This window comes from Columba livia, chromosome 8 (assembly GCF_036013475.1).
Source record: "Columba livia isolate bColLiv1 breed racing homer chromosome 8, bColLiv1.pat.W.v2, whole genome shotgun sequence".
In the NCBI taxonomy this organism is placed as follows: Eukaryota; Metazoa; Chordata; class Aves; order Columbiformes; family Columbidae; genus Columba; species Columba livia.
The window spans coordinates 30,387,957-30,405,356 of record NC_088609.1 but is presented as its reverse complement, the minus strand read 5'-3'; the positions used below and the strand labels follow the sequence as shown (position 1 = coordinate 30,405,356).

At 44.9% G+C, this 17,400-nt stretch overlaps 1 protein-coding gene across 1 annotated transcript; it reads right to left on the bottom strand.

Moving 5' to 3' along the window:
- Nucleotides 1-10,715: 10,715 nt before the first annotated feature.
- Nucleotides 10,716-17,279, bottom strand: LOC135580051 (ral guanine nucleotide dissociation stimulator-like 1). Its single transcript, XM_065071350.1, has 11 exons — nucleotides 17,204-17,279; nucleotides 16,442-16,566; nucleotides 15,584-15,799; nucleotides 15,251-15,354; nucleotides 15,016-15,100; nucleotides 14,536-14,622; nucleotides 14,203-14,235; nucleotides 13,281-13,370; nucleotides 12,861-12,999; nucleotides 12,222-12,374; nucleotides 10,716-11,545 (listed from the first exon to the last, which is right to left on the bottom strand). Exons 1-8 carry the CDS (start codon nucleotides 17,277-17,279, stop codon nucleotides 13,347-13,349), a joined length of 750 nt encoding a protein of 249 aa, XP_064927422.1. The 3' UTR covers nucleotides 10,716-11,545; nucleotides 12,222-12,374; nucleotides 12,861-12,999; nucleotides 13,281-13,346.
- Nucleotides 17,280-17,400: the final 121 nt, after the last annotated feature.

Genomic DNA, 17,400 nt, shown 5'->3' with positions numbered 1-17,400 from the left:
CACATATCCAGCACCAGGTGACATTTAATTCCCGGGCTATCTTTTCCATAAGATCTATAAACAGGTTTTTCCCTACTGTTGGTAATTGTAATCCCTTCTCCTTTTGCCTTATTTCTTCATACCAATCACTGTACCAATTGTCTGTACCAATGTCTGTACCAATTTCTGTTGCTCTTGCTTTCTTTTTAATTCCTCTCTAAATTCCCATTCACCCCTTCAGTAAATACCTCCCACCATTCTTCGCTATTCTCTTCTGCTCTTCCAGTGGCGACCAGAATCCTCCACCGAGCGCTGGTTTCCTTATCTTCTATTCTTAGACATGTATTACACAGTCCTGTCGGTAAGTTCCCTTTGTGGATATGCTTATACCACAGTCCATTTACAACCTAAACATCGAATATAAAGAGAATAAGATCTACAGCTCGGTTCAACACCTTTAACTATTAAACCATTCTCATTTTCATTTCTACTGGTCATTCACATTAATACTACTAATAGTAGTTACATCACCGATCCTGTGTCAATTTCAGTTTCAATTCCCCCGGTTCTTGCGTTACTTTCCAGGTTCTTTCTTCCGCCAGGGGTCCTTTAACTCCAGAGACGTGTGTCCATCCTTTCTCTGCACTCCCAACAGCTGTTTCTGCAGTTAACAAAACAAGAAAAGGCCCCTCCCATCCTGGGGTTGGAGTTTCTTCTTTCCAGGTTTTAATTAGTGTTCCCCCCTATCTACCAAAAATTCTACTTGTTTTGTTCTCTGGGGTTTCTTCTTCCCAATGCGGTGAGCACCACCCAGGCTGCTCACCTATAAAGACTAAAAGGTGATTGTGAAAAATATAGTTTTCCGGGTTGCACCCGGGTGACCCTCCGTGGTGTTTCACAGGCTTTCTTCACTCTAGAATGATGAACCCAGGCATGCTGTTCTCTAATATTGGTAGCAGTGAAGGATATCAGGAGGTCTTGAAACGGACCTTTCTGTTGTGGTTCCAAAGTTCTCTGCAAAAGACTTCACATACACATAAATAAAATGTGGCCCTCTATCAGAGGATAGAACAGCTGGAACTCCAAACCTTGGTGTTATTTCACGTATCAATGTTCTAGTCACCTCCTAAACTTTTGCTGTCCTGGTAGGGAATGCTTCTGGCCAACCTGAAAAAACATCAGTTAATACCTGTAATAAATTTTAACTCGAAATTAACTTGAATAACACAAATGTATTCCCGTGGATTTCAACGCAATAAGCAAAGACAGCGCTGGGCGGCCATGAGCTCGGCTTCTCCAATGGCGCACCGGAAAAACTTCTTCCCACCTTTTTCCAGGGTCCCGGGTTCGTTGCTCAGAGAGCCAGGTCACTCGTTCTTTCTGCGGACGTGTCCTCTGTTGTCAGGCAGTTCATCTCCTCTCTTCTCACCCACCCCTGCCCCCCTCCCACCTTTAGAGGACCGAACATTGAAGGCAATTGCAGAACAAAGGGCAGGGGCTTCCCATGCTGCACAATAACCCCGGAGCGTTTCCTATTAACAAGTGTTAATGAACAAACATCTCTAACTCAATAACCCCTGAGCGTTTCCTTTTAAGAAGCTTTAATGAACAAACATCTCTAACTCTTAGAATTGTTTATTACAATTCCCCCCTTTTCTTTTTCTACTTACTTGTTCATTAAAGCGTTGTAATTCTTGACTACTTAATACAAACAACTCAGTATCATCTTGATTGGGTAACTGCTCATACTTTGCTTTAACTAATAATAAATGTGCTGCTTCTAGCCTGCTTCTCACAATAGCTATTACTTTATTAAAAATACATGGTCTAAACATCAACACTAGCATTAAGAGAATCAACGGCCCTGCTATAGTAGAGAGGAGGGTTGTAAGCCAAGGTGATTGTCTAAACCAGCTTTCGTACCAACTCTCCCGAGATTCATATTCCCTTTTTCGTTTTTCTATATTTTCTCGCAGCTTATTAATGGTATTTCTTACTAGACCTGTGTGGTCTGCATATACACAGCATTCCTCCTTTAAAGCTGCGCAAAGGCCTCCTTCTTTGAAGAACAGTAGATGTAATCCTCGCCGGTTTTGCAAGACCACTTCTGACAAGGATCCGACTGATTTTTCTAGCGCAGTAATAGATTGCTCTATCCTTAGCAGATCCTCATCGACGGCTACTCTCAATGCCGTGAATTCTTGGTTTTGGCTGACTATTGAGGCAATTCCTGTTCCTGCACCTGCTACACTGAGGGCCATTATCATACCTAAGGTCAGAGCAGTGATCGGTTCCCTTTCCGTTTAGGGTGAGAGCACAACCCCAATAAGCACAATAATATTGGTTAGGATGGTTGCAATATCCCTTTCCTGGATTGGAGCTAGGACACCAATAAGTTGATACTGCAATTCCCCTTTTATGTGGAGGTTTGCAGTGACCAAAATTCCAGTCTTCCCAGAACTTAAATGTCCCAATAAATCACAAATGGTTCCGTTAAATGAGGGTGCACCTACGGTTACATTCTCTTCAATCACACGACTTTCCTCTGCTTGAATTAAAGTCCACTTCTACGGTCTATGCGCTGTTTCTCCATAGCTCAGCAATCATAGCAACATCAACACAGTGTACCAGATTGGGCTGCATTGACTCTGGCTCATTCCTCCTTGCTTTTTAGCTAGTGCCTGGGTGTGCCGCTTAACATTGGGGTAGCTCGGCCAATATTTTGGCATAGTTCCACTCAGGCTCTTGTTTCCACCGTTTCTTATTCCTCTGCCTCGCCCGTCGACCCGGTTGCTTCGAGCCACGGGGTAAACCATCTTCTCGGCAGCAAGAATATTCTTCAGGAAACCCTGAATGCTTTTGCTCTCCATGCCTTTGTTTATACGCTTCCCAATTATAGTCTTTGACTATAGGAGAGTGGCACGGTATTTTCTTTATGGTAGTTCTACAGCACACCCTTGTTATTTGTATTTTAGAGGGGTTGGTTCGTTAGGGTGAGAGCAAAACCGCTCAGGCTATATTTCGTAGGTGTATATACAGCACCAGTCAGGACTGGCGGGTTGGATCTCTTTTCCGTGTGACTTTTGATTTCAATGCTGAATCTGTAATTTCTAATTTGATATTATAACATTGATTGCCTATTCCTCTAGGGGAATACCGTCTATACAGTGCAACCACCAATTGTTTCGGCACACTATGCACCTAAAGCGTATAAAAAGGATAATAATTACAACTTCTATTAATACATCTAACTCCATGATTTTTACAAATGGGATATTCATAAACAACTTTATCCTTTTTCCGTACTTGCACGATATGATTCAACAAGCCCAAGTCCATTTATTGTTTCCGTAGTTTAACTTTCAGAGGGTCGTCTGTGGGCTCTGCAGTCCAGGCGTTAGTCTTGACTGGACCTTTAGCTCGGCTGGCGTGTGTCCACCCCTTTTCGGCAGTTCGGATGGCTGTTTCTGTAGTGAGTAAAACAACATAAGGTCCCTCCCATCGAGGGGTTAATGATGTTTCTTTCCATGTTTTTATGAGTACCTTATCTCCAGGTTCTAGGGTATGTATTTTTATATCCAGAGGTGGACGCTGTACCACCAACCCTTTTTCCCAAAGGTATTTCCTTCGCTTCAACAACTGCACTAAGTAATTTTTCTTCTGAAAATCACTCACTTTTGGGTGATCTTGTGGCGTTTCTAAATCGAATGGCATTCCATGTAACATTTCAAAGGGTGATATTCCGAGGTCTGTTCTCGGCTGGGTCCTCATGTTTAACAGTGCTAGGGGCAAACATTTTACCCATGACATCTTAGTCTCTATCATTAATTTAGTAAGCTGCTTTTTTTATCTCTCCATTCATTCGTTCGACCCTTCCTGAGCTTTGTGGATGCCATGGAGTGTGATACTGCCAGTCAGTACCTAGTGTCTGAAAGATTTCTGTAATAATTCTTGATGCAAAATGTGGGCCCCGGTCGGAATCGATAGCTTCGGTTATTCCATATCAGGGAATTATTTCTTCTAACAATATTTTTGCTACCGTACGAGCAGTGGCCCTAGGTGTTGGAAATGCCTCCACAAAGTGCGGGAGATGGTCTACAAGCACCAATAAATAGCAGTATCGCCCGACCTTTGGTAACTCTGTAAAATCAATCTGTATTCTTGACCATGGCCGCTATGTGAGTTCCCTTCTGCCGGGAACTCGTTTCCTTATTTCTTGTGTATTTACTTTCTGGCATGTAAGGCACCCTTTAACAATACGTTTTGCTATGTTATATGCTCCTATGCAAACATATTTTGTGGCAAATTGTTCTACTAATGCTTGCGTTCCCCAATGCGTAATATCATGTAACCTGTTCATTATACCGACTGCAGTTACTCTTGGAACTACTTCTCTCCCATCTTCTAATCTCCATTGTTCACCTTGCTGCTTTGCCCCTAGTTTGGTTAGCTTTTCTTTTTCTACGGTACTAAAGACATATGTATTTGAGCGTGGACGGCTAGGACACTGTCTCTCTTTTAGCCCAAGACAAGTACAGGGAGTAGCGTCTACGTTAAACTCTTTCCAGCACTCATAGCCAGGGAAATCGTTTTCCCATTCTGTTCCTTGTCCGCAATTAGGGCAATTTTCTCTTAATCTCTTCGGATCTGGCAGCTCACAAGTCAATCCTTTAAGATTTAATAAGGCGCCCTTTTTGCTTCTTCATCTGCAAGGTTATTTCCCCTAATAATGGGATTCAGGCCTTCCTGGTGTCCCTTTACATGAACCACTGCTATTGCTCTAGGTTTTCTTATTTCTTGCAAGATTTGTGTGACCAATTCATGATGTATTAAGTTTTTCCCTTAGGAATTTATCAACCCTCGTTCTTCCCAAATTTACCAAATGTATGTACTACCCCAAATGCATACTTCGAATCTGTATATATGGTTCCACTACCCGTGCCGATCCATTGTAAGGCTCTTAAAACGGCATACAACTCACAGGCTTGTGCTGACCACCCAGGATTTAATGGCCCTGATTCTAAGACCTTATTAGTTTTTCCGTTTATTACCCCATATCCTGATTTACGTTTCCCTTCAATGACTCCAGAGGAGCCATCTACAAACAATTTTCTCCTTCTGACAATTCCTCTTCTTCTAAGTCAGGTCTTATTTTTGTTTGCTCTTCCATTGTTTGCAGACAATCATGTGCTAATTGTTCGCTAGGTTCCCCATATAAGAACTATGCGGGGTTCTGCAAGGAAGTAATTTCTAGGGTTAATTTAGGGGATTCAATGAAAATACTTCCGTATTTTAACAACCCAGAATCTGTTATCCATTTATCAGATTTTTGTTGCAAAACCCCTCGTATATTATGTGGTGTCAAAACATGCAATTCTCCTCCAAATGTTATTTTCTGTGCTTCTTCTACTAGTAATGCAGCTGGTGAGTTTTTCCTGAGCCGTTCCAACCACTCTGTAGGTGTTTCATCTTTCTTTTGGTGTTCACTAAATACCTTGCCAATGTTCTGACCCCTTGGAACAGACTCTCTAATGCCTGGGACTAATATAGTCCGTAGGTCTTGCATATGGCCCCTATGTAATGGATCCTGATTGTTCCAGTCAGGTCTTTGCAGCGCCCATTTAGTGTCGGCTGCAGGACCTTGCTGATGCTGTTCATCCCAAATCCGCATACCGGCCCTACGGATCATTCCCCTCTCTCCTGCAGTGAACAATATTCCTATTATCGACTGCAGCTCGTCCCACGTGGATACGTTGGGCCCCAAAAATTGGTCAACCCGCTCCGCTACTCCCAACGGGTCTTCTAGCAAACTCCCCATTTCCTTTTTAAAATCTCTAACATCCCCGGAATTAAGAGGTACCACCACATATCCCATTCCCGCCTGAGGCCCTCCCATGGCGATCTCTCGCAGCGGCTATAGCTGCCCTGGTGTTTGCTGTTGCTGTTGTCCAGTCTTGCTACGCGTGACAGGCCCCGTGGACTGGTTGTCATCCGAACCCTCTGGGTTCGGTGCCGAAGGGGGTGGGCTGGGACTGGGCTAGGAACTGGTACCGGGGGTGGCGGTGGTGGTACATAAGGTGGGGGTGTCATCGGGATCTCTTCCTCATGCCGCTTATTTCTCTGGCGGCCATGTTTATCACCCCCCTTTTCTTTTAACGGGTGTAGATTAACCCTAGTCTCTGATCTTATCCATAATAATGCATATTCGCTTTCTTCTGAACTAAAAGGCTCCTTTGAATTAACATAAATGTTTAAAGCCTGACAGATCCAGTCCTGAAATGATCCGAAAACTGGCCAATATAGGTGGTCTCTACGGATCTCTTTACCACCCCAAACTTCCATACAATAATGTATCATTTTCGTTTTGCTTTCACCCCGCCTAGAGGGGTAATCATCCCAATACCTAATCATTGATCCTAACGGACTATCTGGAGGAATTGGGGAAGCCTGTCCTGCGGTTGCCCTCCCATGGGAACAGAATGCCTACTTTTCCTCTGTCCCATCTTCTGAGATCCCCTCCGCTGTATCTCAGGAATCCCAGCCCCAACCCAGTGGAGAACCGGCCTACACTCACGCGTCCTGCGTCTTCACTCGGGTCTTCGTGCACAAAGTTTAAGGGGCTGCCGGCATTTACTTTGCTTATCGCAATTTAGAATGTTCGTCGGTGAAGGATCCGGTGACAAGAGTCCCACAAGGGCCGCTTAAAAAAAGAAGCGGGGCGCCTCCCTTAGAGGGGTTGCCACCGAATATCCTTCATCCGAGTCACGGCACCAAATTGTGATAAATTTTGACTCGAAATTAACTTGAATAACACAAATGTATTCCCGTGGATTTCAACGCAATAAGCAAAGACAGCGCTGGGCGGCCATGAGCTCGGCTTCTCCAATGGCGCACCGGAAAAACTTCTTCCCGCCTTTTTCCAGGGTCCCGGGTTCGTTGCTCAGAGTGCCAGGTCACTCGTTCTTTCTGCGGACGTGTCCTCTGTTGTCAGGCAGTTCATCTCCTCTCTTCTCACCCACCCCTGCCCCCCTCCCACCTTTAGAGGACCGAACATTGACGGCAATTGCAGAACAAAGGGCAGGGGCTTCCCATGTTGCACAATAACCCCTGAGCGTTTCCTATTAACAAGTGTTAATGAACAAACATCTCTAACTCTTAGAATTCTTTATTACACAAACCAAACTGTTATAAATTGCATAACTAAAGTAAATTTGCTAATCAAACCGGGAATATGTTAGTGGTTAACGATTTGCTGAGTTATGTAGCTGTTAAACTGCCATAGTTCGTCACATTCTGTTGTTGCGAGTTTTGGCGGGAAAATGTTGCAAGTTTTGGCGGGAAAGATGTGGTGTGCTCATGGGGAGGGGGATGTGCTTTGCTGTGCGAGGACAGCATAGCAACCCAGCTAACCAATCAGGAAGAAGATCGGGGTGTGTACTTACAGACGTATATAAACACTGTTTCTTCTGTAACCAGTTCCCGTGCCTCGGGTGGAGCAGCGACTGCCCGGCCGCCCGGCGCTGTTCTGATCATTTGGCTTTAATAGAAGTTATTCTCAATTTCCGGAGTCATATTTGACTATAACAAAACCAAACCAAACGAATACACGAACCAAACCAAACGAATACACAAACCAAACCAAACAAATACACAAACCAGACCAAACGAATACACAAACCAAACCGAATGCCGACCCTGCAGAGGTTTCCCTCTGTCTGACGGACGGCGCCTCGGCTGTACCTCGGGAGCTCCCTGCCCAACCCAGCGTGGCTTTCGCCGCGTCTGACCGGCAGGCTACCAAACCAAACCAAATATTAGCTACCTAAAACCCAGGACCCAAATAATAAAAGCACCTTCTTACCAATCACAGGTCCGTCGAGAGCAGCGGAGGGTCACACCAGGGGGTCACTATTCTACTAAAGGTTTTAAAGAATAGGCATCTGAAATCCAGGACGTGTTCTTCCCGCACAAAGGGGGGTTCCTTCCCCAGAAATGTGAATGGTGGTTAAGCACACTGGCTCATTTTTCAGTGTTTGTGCTCTTTTTTTCCCTCTTTCTATGGTCAGAGCAATTGCGCATCTGAGTGGAAACATGAGGCTGCTTCCCAGGGTGACCTTAAACACCCGTCAGTGCAGCAGGTGACCCCACGGGTGCCAACGCTCTGCGCTTTCAGCTCCTGGGCTGGTGTTGTCCGGGCTCTCCCTGCTCAGAACTCACGGTGTTTTGGAAAGGCAGGAGCCAGTGCAAACCCTTCTGCGCTGTCCTGCTCTGTTCCCCTTTCCTGTGCAGCGGGCTCGTGGCTCCGCTCGGGCAGGGCCGTCCCTGCGGAGCCTCTGGCGGGTGTTGCACCCGCAGCCCCAACGCGGAGCCGCCTCGTGTGGGGTCACGCGTGAGGCTGTAGCTCTGGAGAACGAGACGCTGTCAGCAGAGCTGAACAGGGACGGTCGCTCGGCTGCTTCAGGAGTTGTTGTGTTCTCCTTGCGGTGTGGGGTTTGTCCTCTGCTCTGGAGCACGAGAGCGAAGCCCCCGGAGCCGCGGCTGGTGGGGACCCCGCAGTGAGGGGTGACAGACCCGGAGCCAGGAGCAGTTTCCCCAGGGCGAGCAGCAAGTCGAGCTGCTCACACAAGGTCACAGGCAGGGCTGGTGCACATCACCGGTTCCAAGGCTGTCCCCAGCACCTGACAGCTCTCTCTGTGCTGTTGTGCCCTCGGTACTCAATGTGGAATTCCCGGTGCGCAAATAGGTTGTGTGGATCTGAGGGAAATGGATTAAGGTTGTGTTGGTGTGTGTTGTCCCCTGGGTAGTTTCAGTACAACCGGAAAGCAAGAGGAGCTTAAATTCGGGGTCGGCTTTTTGCCGGAGCAACAAACGCCGTGATGGAGACAATGGGGAAAAGGTGGAAACTCTCAGAGCACGGGGAAGTCTCAGAGAGGAAAAGAGATGAACGCAGACACTGGGGAGGGGGAAAGTTGACATGTTTATTATAGGAACAGTAAAGGTTACGTAGAGATTGAATGTCACATAAAGATCAAATATTTAAATACATTAACTCCAGACACAAATTAGTGGTAGAGAGTTTATCTATTTATTATAGACACATTAAATATTATACAAAGCTCAAACATTATATAAAGATCAAACATTAAAATACACTAACTCCAGACAAGAATTGGTGGGAAAACGTTTCCACATTTATTATATAAATATTAAATATGAAATAAAGATTAAATAGAATACAAAATCAAACATTAAAACAGACTAACTCCAGACAAAAGTTAGTGGTCAAAAGCTAATCTATTTATTAAAGAAACATTACATATTATATAAAGATTAAATATCATATAAAGGTCAAATATTATCTAGAGGTCAATCACTAAAATACACTAACTCCAGACAAGAATTGGTGAGAAAACGTTTGCACATTTATTATATAAATATTCACTATTATATAAAGACTAAATAGAATGCAAAATAAAACATTAATATATATTAACTCCAGACTAAAATGGGTGGAAAAAACTTTACGTATTTATTATAGAAACATTAAATATTAGATAAAGATTAAATATTACATAAGGAGCAAATATTATAATATTTGAATGCCAGACAAGAACTGGTGTTAAAAAGTTCAAGTATTTATTATACAAATATTAAATAAAGATGATGTATTATATAAAGCTCAAATATTAATGTCCATTAAGTCCAGATCAAAAAATAGTGGAAAAAGGTTTACATGCTTTTATAGAAACATTAAATAAATATAAAGATTAAATATGACATAAAGATCAAATATTAAACTACATTAAGTCCAGACAAAAACTAGTGGGAAAAAATTCACGTATTTATTATAGAAATGTTACATATATAGAAACACTAAATATCACATAAGGATCAAATATTAAAATATTTTAACGCCAGACAAGAATTGGTGGGAAAAGACGTTCACATATTTATTATATAAAGAAAGGTTATATTAAATATTATATAAAATAGAAAGCTCAAATCTTAAACTATATTAACTCAAGAGAAGAATTAGTGGAAAAAAGTTCCGTATTTATTACAGAGATGTTCCATCTGTGTAAAGATTAAATATTACATAGGGATCAAATACTGAAATATTTTAACGCCAGATAAGAAGAGGTGGAAAAAGTTCAAGTATTTATTAGAGAAATATTATCAAGATAAAAATTGTATTGATATTTACTATATAACTATAAATATATAAAAATATAAATATATACATGATGTATTATATAAAGCTCAATTATTAATATCTATTAACTTATTTCATATGTATATATAAATATTATATGAAGCTCAAACTCTATATACAGACCAAACATTAAAATATATTCACTCCAGACAAAAATTGGTAGAAAAAAGTCGATATATTTATCATATAAATATTAAATATTCTACAAAGATCAAATATTATATAAAGATGAAATAATGTACCAACTCCAGACAAAAATTATTGGATAAGGTCTATGTACATATTAAATAAATATTAAATATTAGTACATTAAATAAATATTAAATATATTAAATATTAGTACATTAAATTAAAACATTATATATTAAATATTTGTATATTAACTAAAATATTAAAATTATTAAATATTATGACATTTAATAAAAATATTCAATATTAAATGTTAGTACCTTAAATAAAAATATTAAATATTAAATATTAGTACAGTAAATAAAAATATTAAATAAAGCTCAAATATTATATACAGATACAACATTTAAATATACTAACTCAAACTAGAAATTACTGGAAAAAAAGTTATGTACTTATTGTATAAACATTAAATATTATACAAAGCTCAAATATTCTGTAAAGCTAAGCTATGGAAATACAGTAACTCCAAGCAGAAGTTACTGGAAAAAAGGTTATATACTAATGAATGTTTCTATGCAAGTATGTAAAGATTAAATATGATAAAAACATCAAGTATTACAATACATGAACTGCAGACAAGAACTGGAAAAAAGGTAATAGACTTGTTATATAAGTATTAAACATTATACAAAGCTCAAACATTAGATACAGGTCACATATTCAAATATATCAACTCCCGACTAAACCTGGGGAAAAAAGGTTACATGCTTATAATATAAGCAGTAAATCCTATAGAAGGCTCAACCATTAAAATCCATGGGGCGCAGGCTCCTCCTGTGCTGCAGCTTTTCTCCTCAGGATGAAATGGAAGTTGGCCTGGGTGTTCATGGCGTAGAACACGTTCGCCTTGGGTGGGATCGCCAGCTCTGCAAGAGAGGGAGCAGAGCCAGCGTGAGTTGGCGCACCACTCAGCCTTAGGGGTTTATTCTCACCGGCAGCTGTGACAACGTGTCCGTGGCGTTCCTGACGTCGCTTCGCGTGTCACTCTTGCCGTCAAAATGCAGCAGCACCGGTCAAGCAGCAGCAGCAGAGTTCTGCTTCCCCACCTTTGTCCTCGGAGATGATCTGTACCAGCTCGTAATCCTCGGCCGAGCCACACTGCAGGCTGTGCTTCTCCAGGGCTCTCTGGATGACAGCAGGAGCCTTCTCTTGGTTAGTCAGCTGCAGACAGAGAGTGGCAAGGACTCGGTTGGGAACTGCGTCCTAGATTCGGCCAGATACTAAAACATGCTCTTTGGGACACCTGGTGGCTGATTTACTGCAGGACAACAGACGCTGCTCTAGAAACGCAGCAGCAAATCACAGCCTCTGCTCTCCAGAGCACCCACTTGCAGAGGTGAGACCTTGTTCTCAGCAGCCGTCGAATCCACAGCAATAGCTGCCCCAGCTGCTGTTTGCTCACATCCATTAATCCACAGTCTCCTGTGCTAAACACTTTCTGGATGTCCTGCAAAGATTCGGGGCCTTGTAGCTGGGTTTGCTGGGGAAGGGGCACCTTGTGCCACAGTCACACACCCCAGGGCTGAGCTGGACACACAACAGCCGGCGCTGGCAGAAGAGCAGGGGCAGCAAAGCCGGCACTTGCTCAGAGTGCTGCACTTGGCATTGTTGATCAAAGACAAGCTTCAATTTCTAGAGCAGAAACCTTGAGAGATGCTCTTTGCAAACCTCTCATTCATCCCCTGCTCCACAGGTTTTGATTTCTAACATCGGTCATTTTCCTTGTCAAGGAGGTTTGATCAGTGAACAGGTGTTTCCAAAACTAAAAGCACCGTTCAAGGCACCTGGGGTGAAAACATCACCCACAGAACAGCGTTTTGCTGTTCCCACCACTCACCAGGATGCTCCTGTAGACGTTGCCACTTCTGTCCTCCTCTACGCTGGTCCGGATGATGCAGCTCTCTCCGTTCTGTTGGTTGTAAAGTGGCAGGACTGGCGGCACTTCTTTTGTTGCAATGGGAGTCACGGAGTCGGGGCACTTCTTGGAGCACTTGTCACCAGATGGCAGCAAGGGGGGACACGAGATCAAACACATTGATTACCAGTTAATTGAAAAGATCCAAAAGCTAAAGATGACACTCTTGAGCACAACAGCCTCAACAAGGGCTTCAGCAACCCAGTGAAGGCAGTTCAGGTCAAGAGAGCAGAGTCTGCAGGACAAAGCTCCCTGGGAACGGAACCCAGCCCAGACAAGGCTGGTCTGGGCAGTTCCTGGCAGGTCAAAGCCCAGGGCTGGCGAGCTCTGACCTCAGCTGCTTCTCACTTGCTCAGTGCTCTGCCTGCCCCAGAATTAAGCTGGGCTGATGCAGATGAGCTTTCCCCCCACAACTGCCTTTCCCAGAGCTCAGGGCCCTCCATTCCACCGCAAGCAACGCTCTAGTCAAGACCCACAGGGTTGGGCAAGCGCCTGGGGCCGCCGGCAGCGTCAGCAGCCTCGCACAGGCTGTCTGTGCTGAACACAGGGCCCAGGCCCTACCTTGTGCTGAGGCTCCTCGGCAGTGTCGGTGGGAGGGACGATGGTGACGGTGCTGTCCCCAGAGCTCCCACCTGGAGCAGGTTTGGGCTGCGCGTTGACGGCTGTGCTGTGGGCGCTCACCCCCAAGCCCAGGAACGGCCTAGGGGAGAAAAGAAAGCACAGCAGAGCTGGGCTGAGCAAAGCTGGCACTTGCTTCAACAAGCTGACCTGCTGTTGTGCTTTCCTGTCTCGAGTGGCCTATTGTTTGTGTGTGTATAGCAAATTAGACTCTATCCTTATTTACTCTGTTTTGCTGCTGCAAATGTGAATTGAATTTATAATCCAGCACTAAAATCCAGTGTTCTGGATCCCCAGCCAGGTTTGTCAGCTGGTGTTTGATTTACTCCAGTTCATATTCACGCACCAAACCGTTATACTCACAGGCTGAATCTCTTCACCACGCTCCTCTGAGCTTTGGCCGATGCGACACTCTTGTCAGCAGCTCCTTCAATTTCGCGTGAAAGCCGGAAACTGCAGAACAGGCAACATCATCAGTTAAATATCTCAGAGTGGCCATATTTGAGAAGCCCTGGGCCATTCCCACGCCCCAGAGGGCGGCATCCCCACAAGGAGGAGCGCAGCTCTGTGCGGGTGTATTTCCACTCTCCGGGAGCAGCTCCTGGCAGCGCAGAGCTCAAGGCTGAGAGAACCTGAACCTGCCTGCGGGGCAAGAAAAGCTGCTTCGCCAGCTGGGCTGAGACCCTACCTCTCCTCATCACTTAAATGCCGCTGCCTCCTAAACCACTGCACGAATTTCTCATCTGCTGACATGCAATAGCTGTTACATGAGGACTGCAAGAGCTTAATTTGTGCGATTACTTCAAATTCCTAAGAAAACAAATAATAAAATAGGAATTCCAATTAGAAAAAGAAAGCCGGTCTCGTTAATATCCTACCCACAGGCAGCAACAGATCCAGGACAGACTGAGTTTGACCCGCAGGTCGGTTTCAGTTGAAGAAGTGACCATGTCCAGAACCACTGTTTCCAACAATGCAGCTCTGCAGCTCAGCCTTCCCGCTCAGCCCTGCGTGGCCAGAGCGGCGCCGAGAGAGGAATCCCGCTCTGTACGGAGCTGGTTCTCAGGCACTAAGCGAGGGACATAACTCGAGGTGCCTGTGATGACAGCAGAGCCTGATCCTCCCCGGCTCTGCACGTCGTGCGCTCACACTCACACTCACCATCTGCAGTAACGTGAGCGGCTGTTGGATACGCCCGAGCAAAGACAACAGGCCTCGCCAAGAGAACGCTCTAGCAGAGAGCGTCAGCAACTAACGACCACAGAACAGTCAACGTTCCACTCACCCTTCGCCGCTTCTCAAAGTTGATCAGGCCGCCCTGTTGGAAGGACAGAGAAGGGATCAGAGGAGAAGAGCACAGGCTGGGCTGAGTTAATCACAAACAGGATGAAGTAGCGACACCAAGGGAAAGGCCAGAGCTGCCCGGAGCAAAGGCTTCTGCAAAGACCTGTTTCCAGCTCTAGGATAAACCACAGCACTCGTGTGCCTGAGTCTATTTTTCAAATAGATTCCTCTGTTTTTAAGAACTGCACTAGAACCCAGGGGAAGACACAGGACCAGACACAGTGTCGGGAAGGGAGGAAGCATATTTAGGATTCCAAAAATTGCCCCAAATTACCTCGAGATAGTCCTGAAGGGCTGTGTCCAGCATGACGAGGTCTGTGAGGAAGGTACCCAGGTAAGGTACCGTGCCATGGGTGACTCCCTGCAAACGGGCAGAGCAATGGTGGATTAATTGACTGAGAAATAATAATCAATAATACTAATTAGAATGCTAGAATACTCCTGTATAAGCAAACAAAATACAACTCGTCTGCTCCACCAAACAGCGCTCTTGTCAATGATGATTTCATGACACCATCCTTAGGATCTTAGCCAGCGGTTCATGTCTGTACAGAGCGGTATAAAGCCCAAGTGCTCATTCGTAACTCATCTGCGTCAAATCTCGCTGTGCGGCACCTCTCGCCCCAGCAGAAAAGCCGGGATTTACAGACCCGTCTTCCCCAAAGCACCGCATACGGGAGTTCATTGGTTAGGAACAGGGCTGAGCTCGGCTTTGGGGGAGATCACCAGCCTGGCGACTCAAGCTCATTCCCACCTTCAGCAGCAGCTCCCTGCTCGTCGCAAAGTTGTCACAGTCGGAGAAGATTTCTGAGAGCTCCTCGAACATCAGCATTGTGTCCCTGTACAGGAAAAGGTTAAATCATTTAAGCTGTTTGTAAGCACTCTGAATCAGATCAGGCTACTATTTTTTTCTCAAGAATCGTTAACGGTTGGGCACATAAAAGATAAAAGCACCAAAACACATCCAGTGACACACTGCACAGCCTTACTTTGGAACGCAGGCCCAGGTCTTCTTCAGGCGATAAACGGAGGTGGACTGCAGTGCGGAAACAATGGCCTTCAAAGACGAAAAGTTGTTCAGGATCCTACATTGCTGTGAAAGGAGCGGTTAGAAACACAGGAGCGTTACACGTCAGCACCACCAACAGTCAGTGCTCTTCTGTCTGCCCCGTGTCCTGCTCGCTGCACATTCTCCCTGCTAAGCGGGCAGCTCCAAAAATACTGAGCATCCAAAATATCACTCCCCAACAACCCCCCTGCCCCCTCCCAGCTCCACGGCACCCGCACAAGGAACGTTAAACAGTCGTCAATAAACGCTTTACACGTGCGATACGGATCCACTTCTCCAAGGTCTTCGCTCGTTGCCGTGTCTTTAATTCTCTGCTGTCCAGGACGGTGCTGACCACGCAGTTGGTGACGGCGTTGAACTGCGAGATGGTGGCTCTGATGCTCTGTGCCAGGTGTTTGTTCTCTTGCTTGTCCCTGCGGGACCAGATGCAGCCCAGGCAGTGGTGGGGCACAACGTTCTTGAAGAGTGTCTAGAGGGAAACAGAGGTGTCCAAGTCAGCCTGGATCGCTATTGCCCACAGCAAGACATGCATGTTTACAGTGCAAACTGCATCTGAAGCTAATATGGTATTAAAAGGGAAATATTGGTTTTCTCTTAGTTTAAAATATACACTTGGCTATAACTCTTTAGGCCTGACGCCCTAAAAGAACTGTCAGCTAAACAGTCCTGACAAAATAAGAGACACCTTTCTATCACTTACATTATCAACGGGAAAAAATTATATATAATGATATTTTTCAAAGAGATTGATACAAATAAACCAAATCGGGGCACTACAGTTAAAAGTACTTATACACCTTCAGGTGAGGTAGCCTAAAATACAGTCAAAATACGCTATTTATCAGGGGTCAAATACTAAACTTTGCAAAAGAGGCTACACAGTCTACATTCACACTGTAAATAAAAGACAAACACCTTCAGAAGAACTGAAGGAAAAGCCCAATCAATGAAGCGAGTTTGGATAACCAAGCAGAGCTGTGCTCTGTGTCCCAGCAACAGAGCGGTTCTGGAACGCCAGACTGACATTGATATAAGTTAAGAAACAAACAGACAATTAGAAGCCCAGAACTATTTCCCCGAGCATTTCAGGTAACACGTATGATCGACATACCGCGTCCATGTACGTCAGCTGTTCTGCCACCAGCTCTTCTTGGAACAATGAGAATTCCTGTGCACCGCTGATCTCCAGTTCCTCTTCCTCATCCAGGTTGCAGGGAGAAAGGCTGTGGAACACGTCTGGCCAGCGTGGGAAACACGAGTCAGTGAATTTATACAGAAAACAATTAATCAAAGCAGATATTTGAAAAATCCCTACATCTAATAGCAGAACATGCAAAGGGACCTGCCTGGTGTAACGGCCTCACTGTGCTGCACATTTTAGTGAGAAAGGGAAGGAACAAAAGACTAAATTGGCAAAGAGCAGGTAGAAGAAAAAGAAACAGGGAGAACTGAGCTGTTCAGGGTCTCTTAGCTGAGAAGTGCCTTAACCCATTCTCTAACCACTTTGGGTCACCTGTTCTGGCCGCCCCTCCCGGCAAGTCCGCCCCTCTCACGGGATGAACAGAATGGATCAGCAGCCTCGGCTGCCGCAGCACTAAGTCTAAACCTGGGCCTTTTCTGCACACCAGTCCTACCGTTGTGTTCTCCAGAGCCAACAGGCTCTGATAAAACACGCAGCCAACGTGAGAATAATGCACATAGAAGAACTCAGTCCCTCCACTAATGCTGGAAGTTGATTCCAGTTCTCATTCACATACTACATGAGCTCCTATGACTTTTCGGCTCATGGCACAGGAACTTTGTGCCCTGGATAAGGGGACGTGTCAGGCTTGACGCTGGGAGAACACCCAGACAGCAGATAAAGGTACTTTACCATCATTCTCCAGTTCTTCTTTCTGGAACTGCTCCAGGAGGTTCTGCGCCCTCTTCTCCGGGTCAGAGCCGGGCATGTTCTTCTTCAGATAACTCAGCACCTTCAGCAGACACACGTGGTCGGGCGGCTCTTGGAAATCCTCGGCACATTGGTCGAGCCAGGCTTGTAAAATCGATGCGATCGCACTGTGAGCAAAT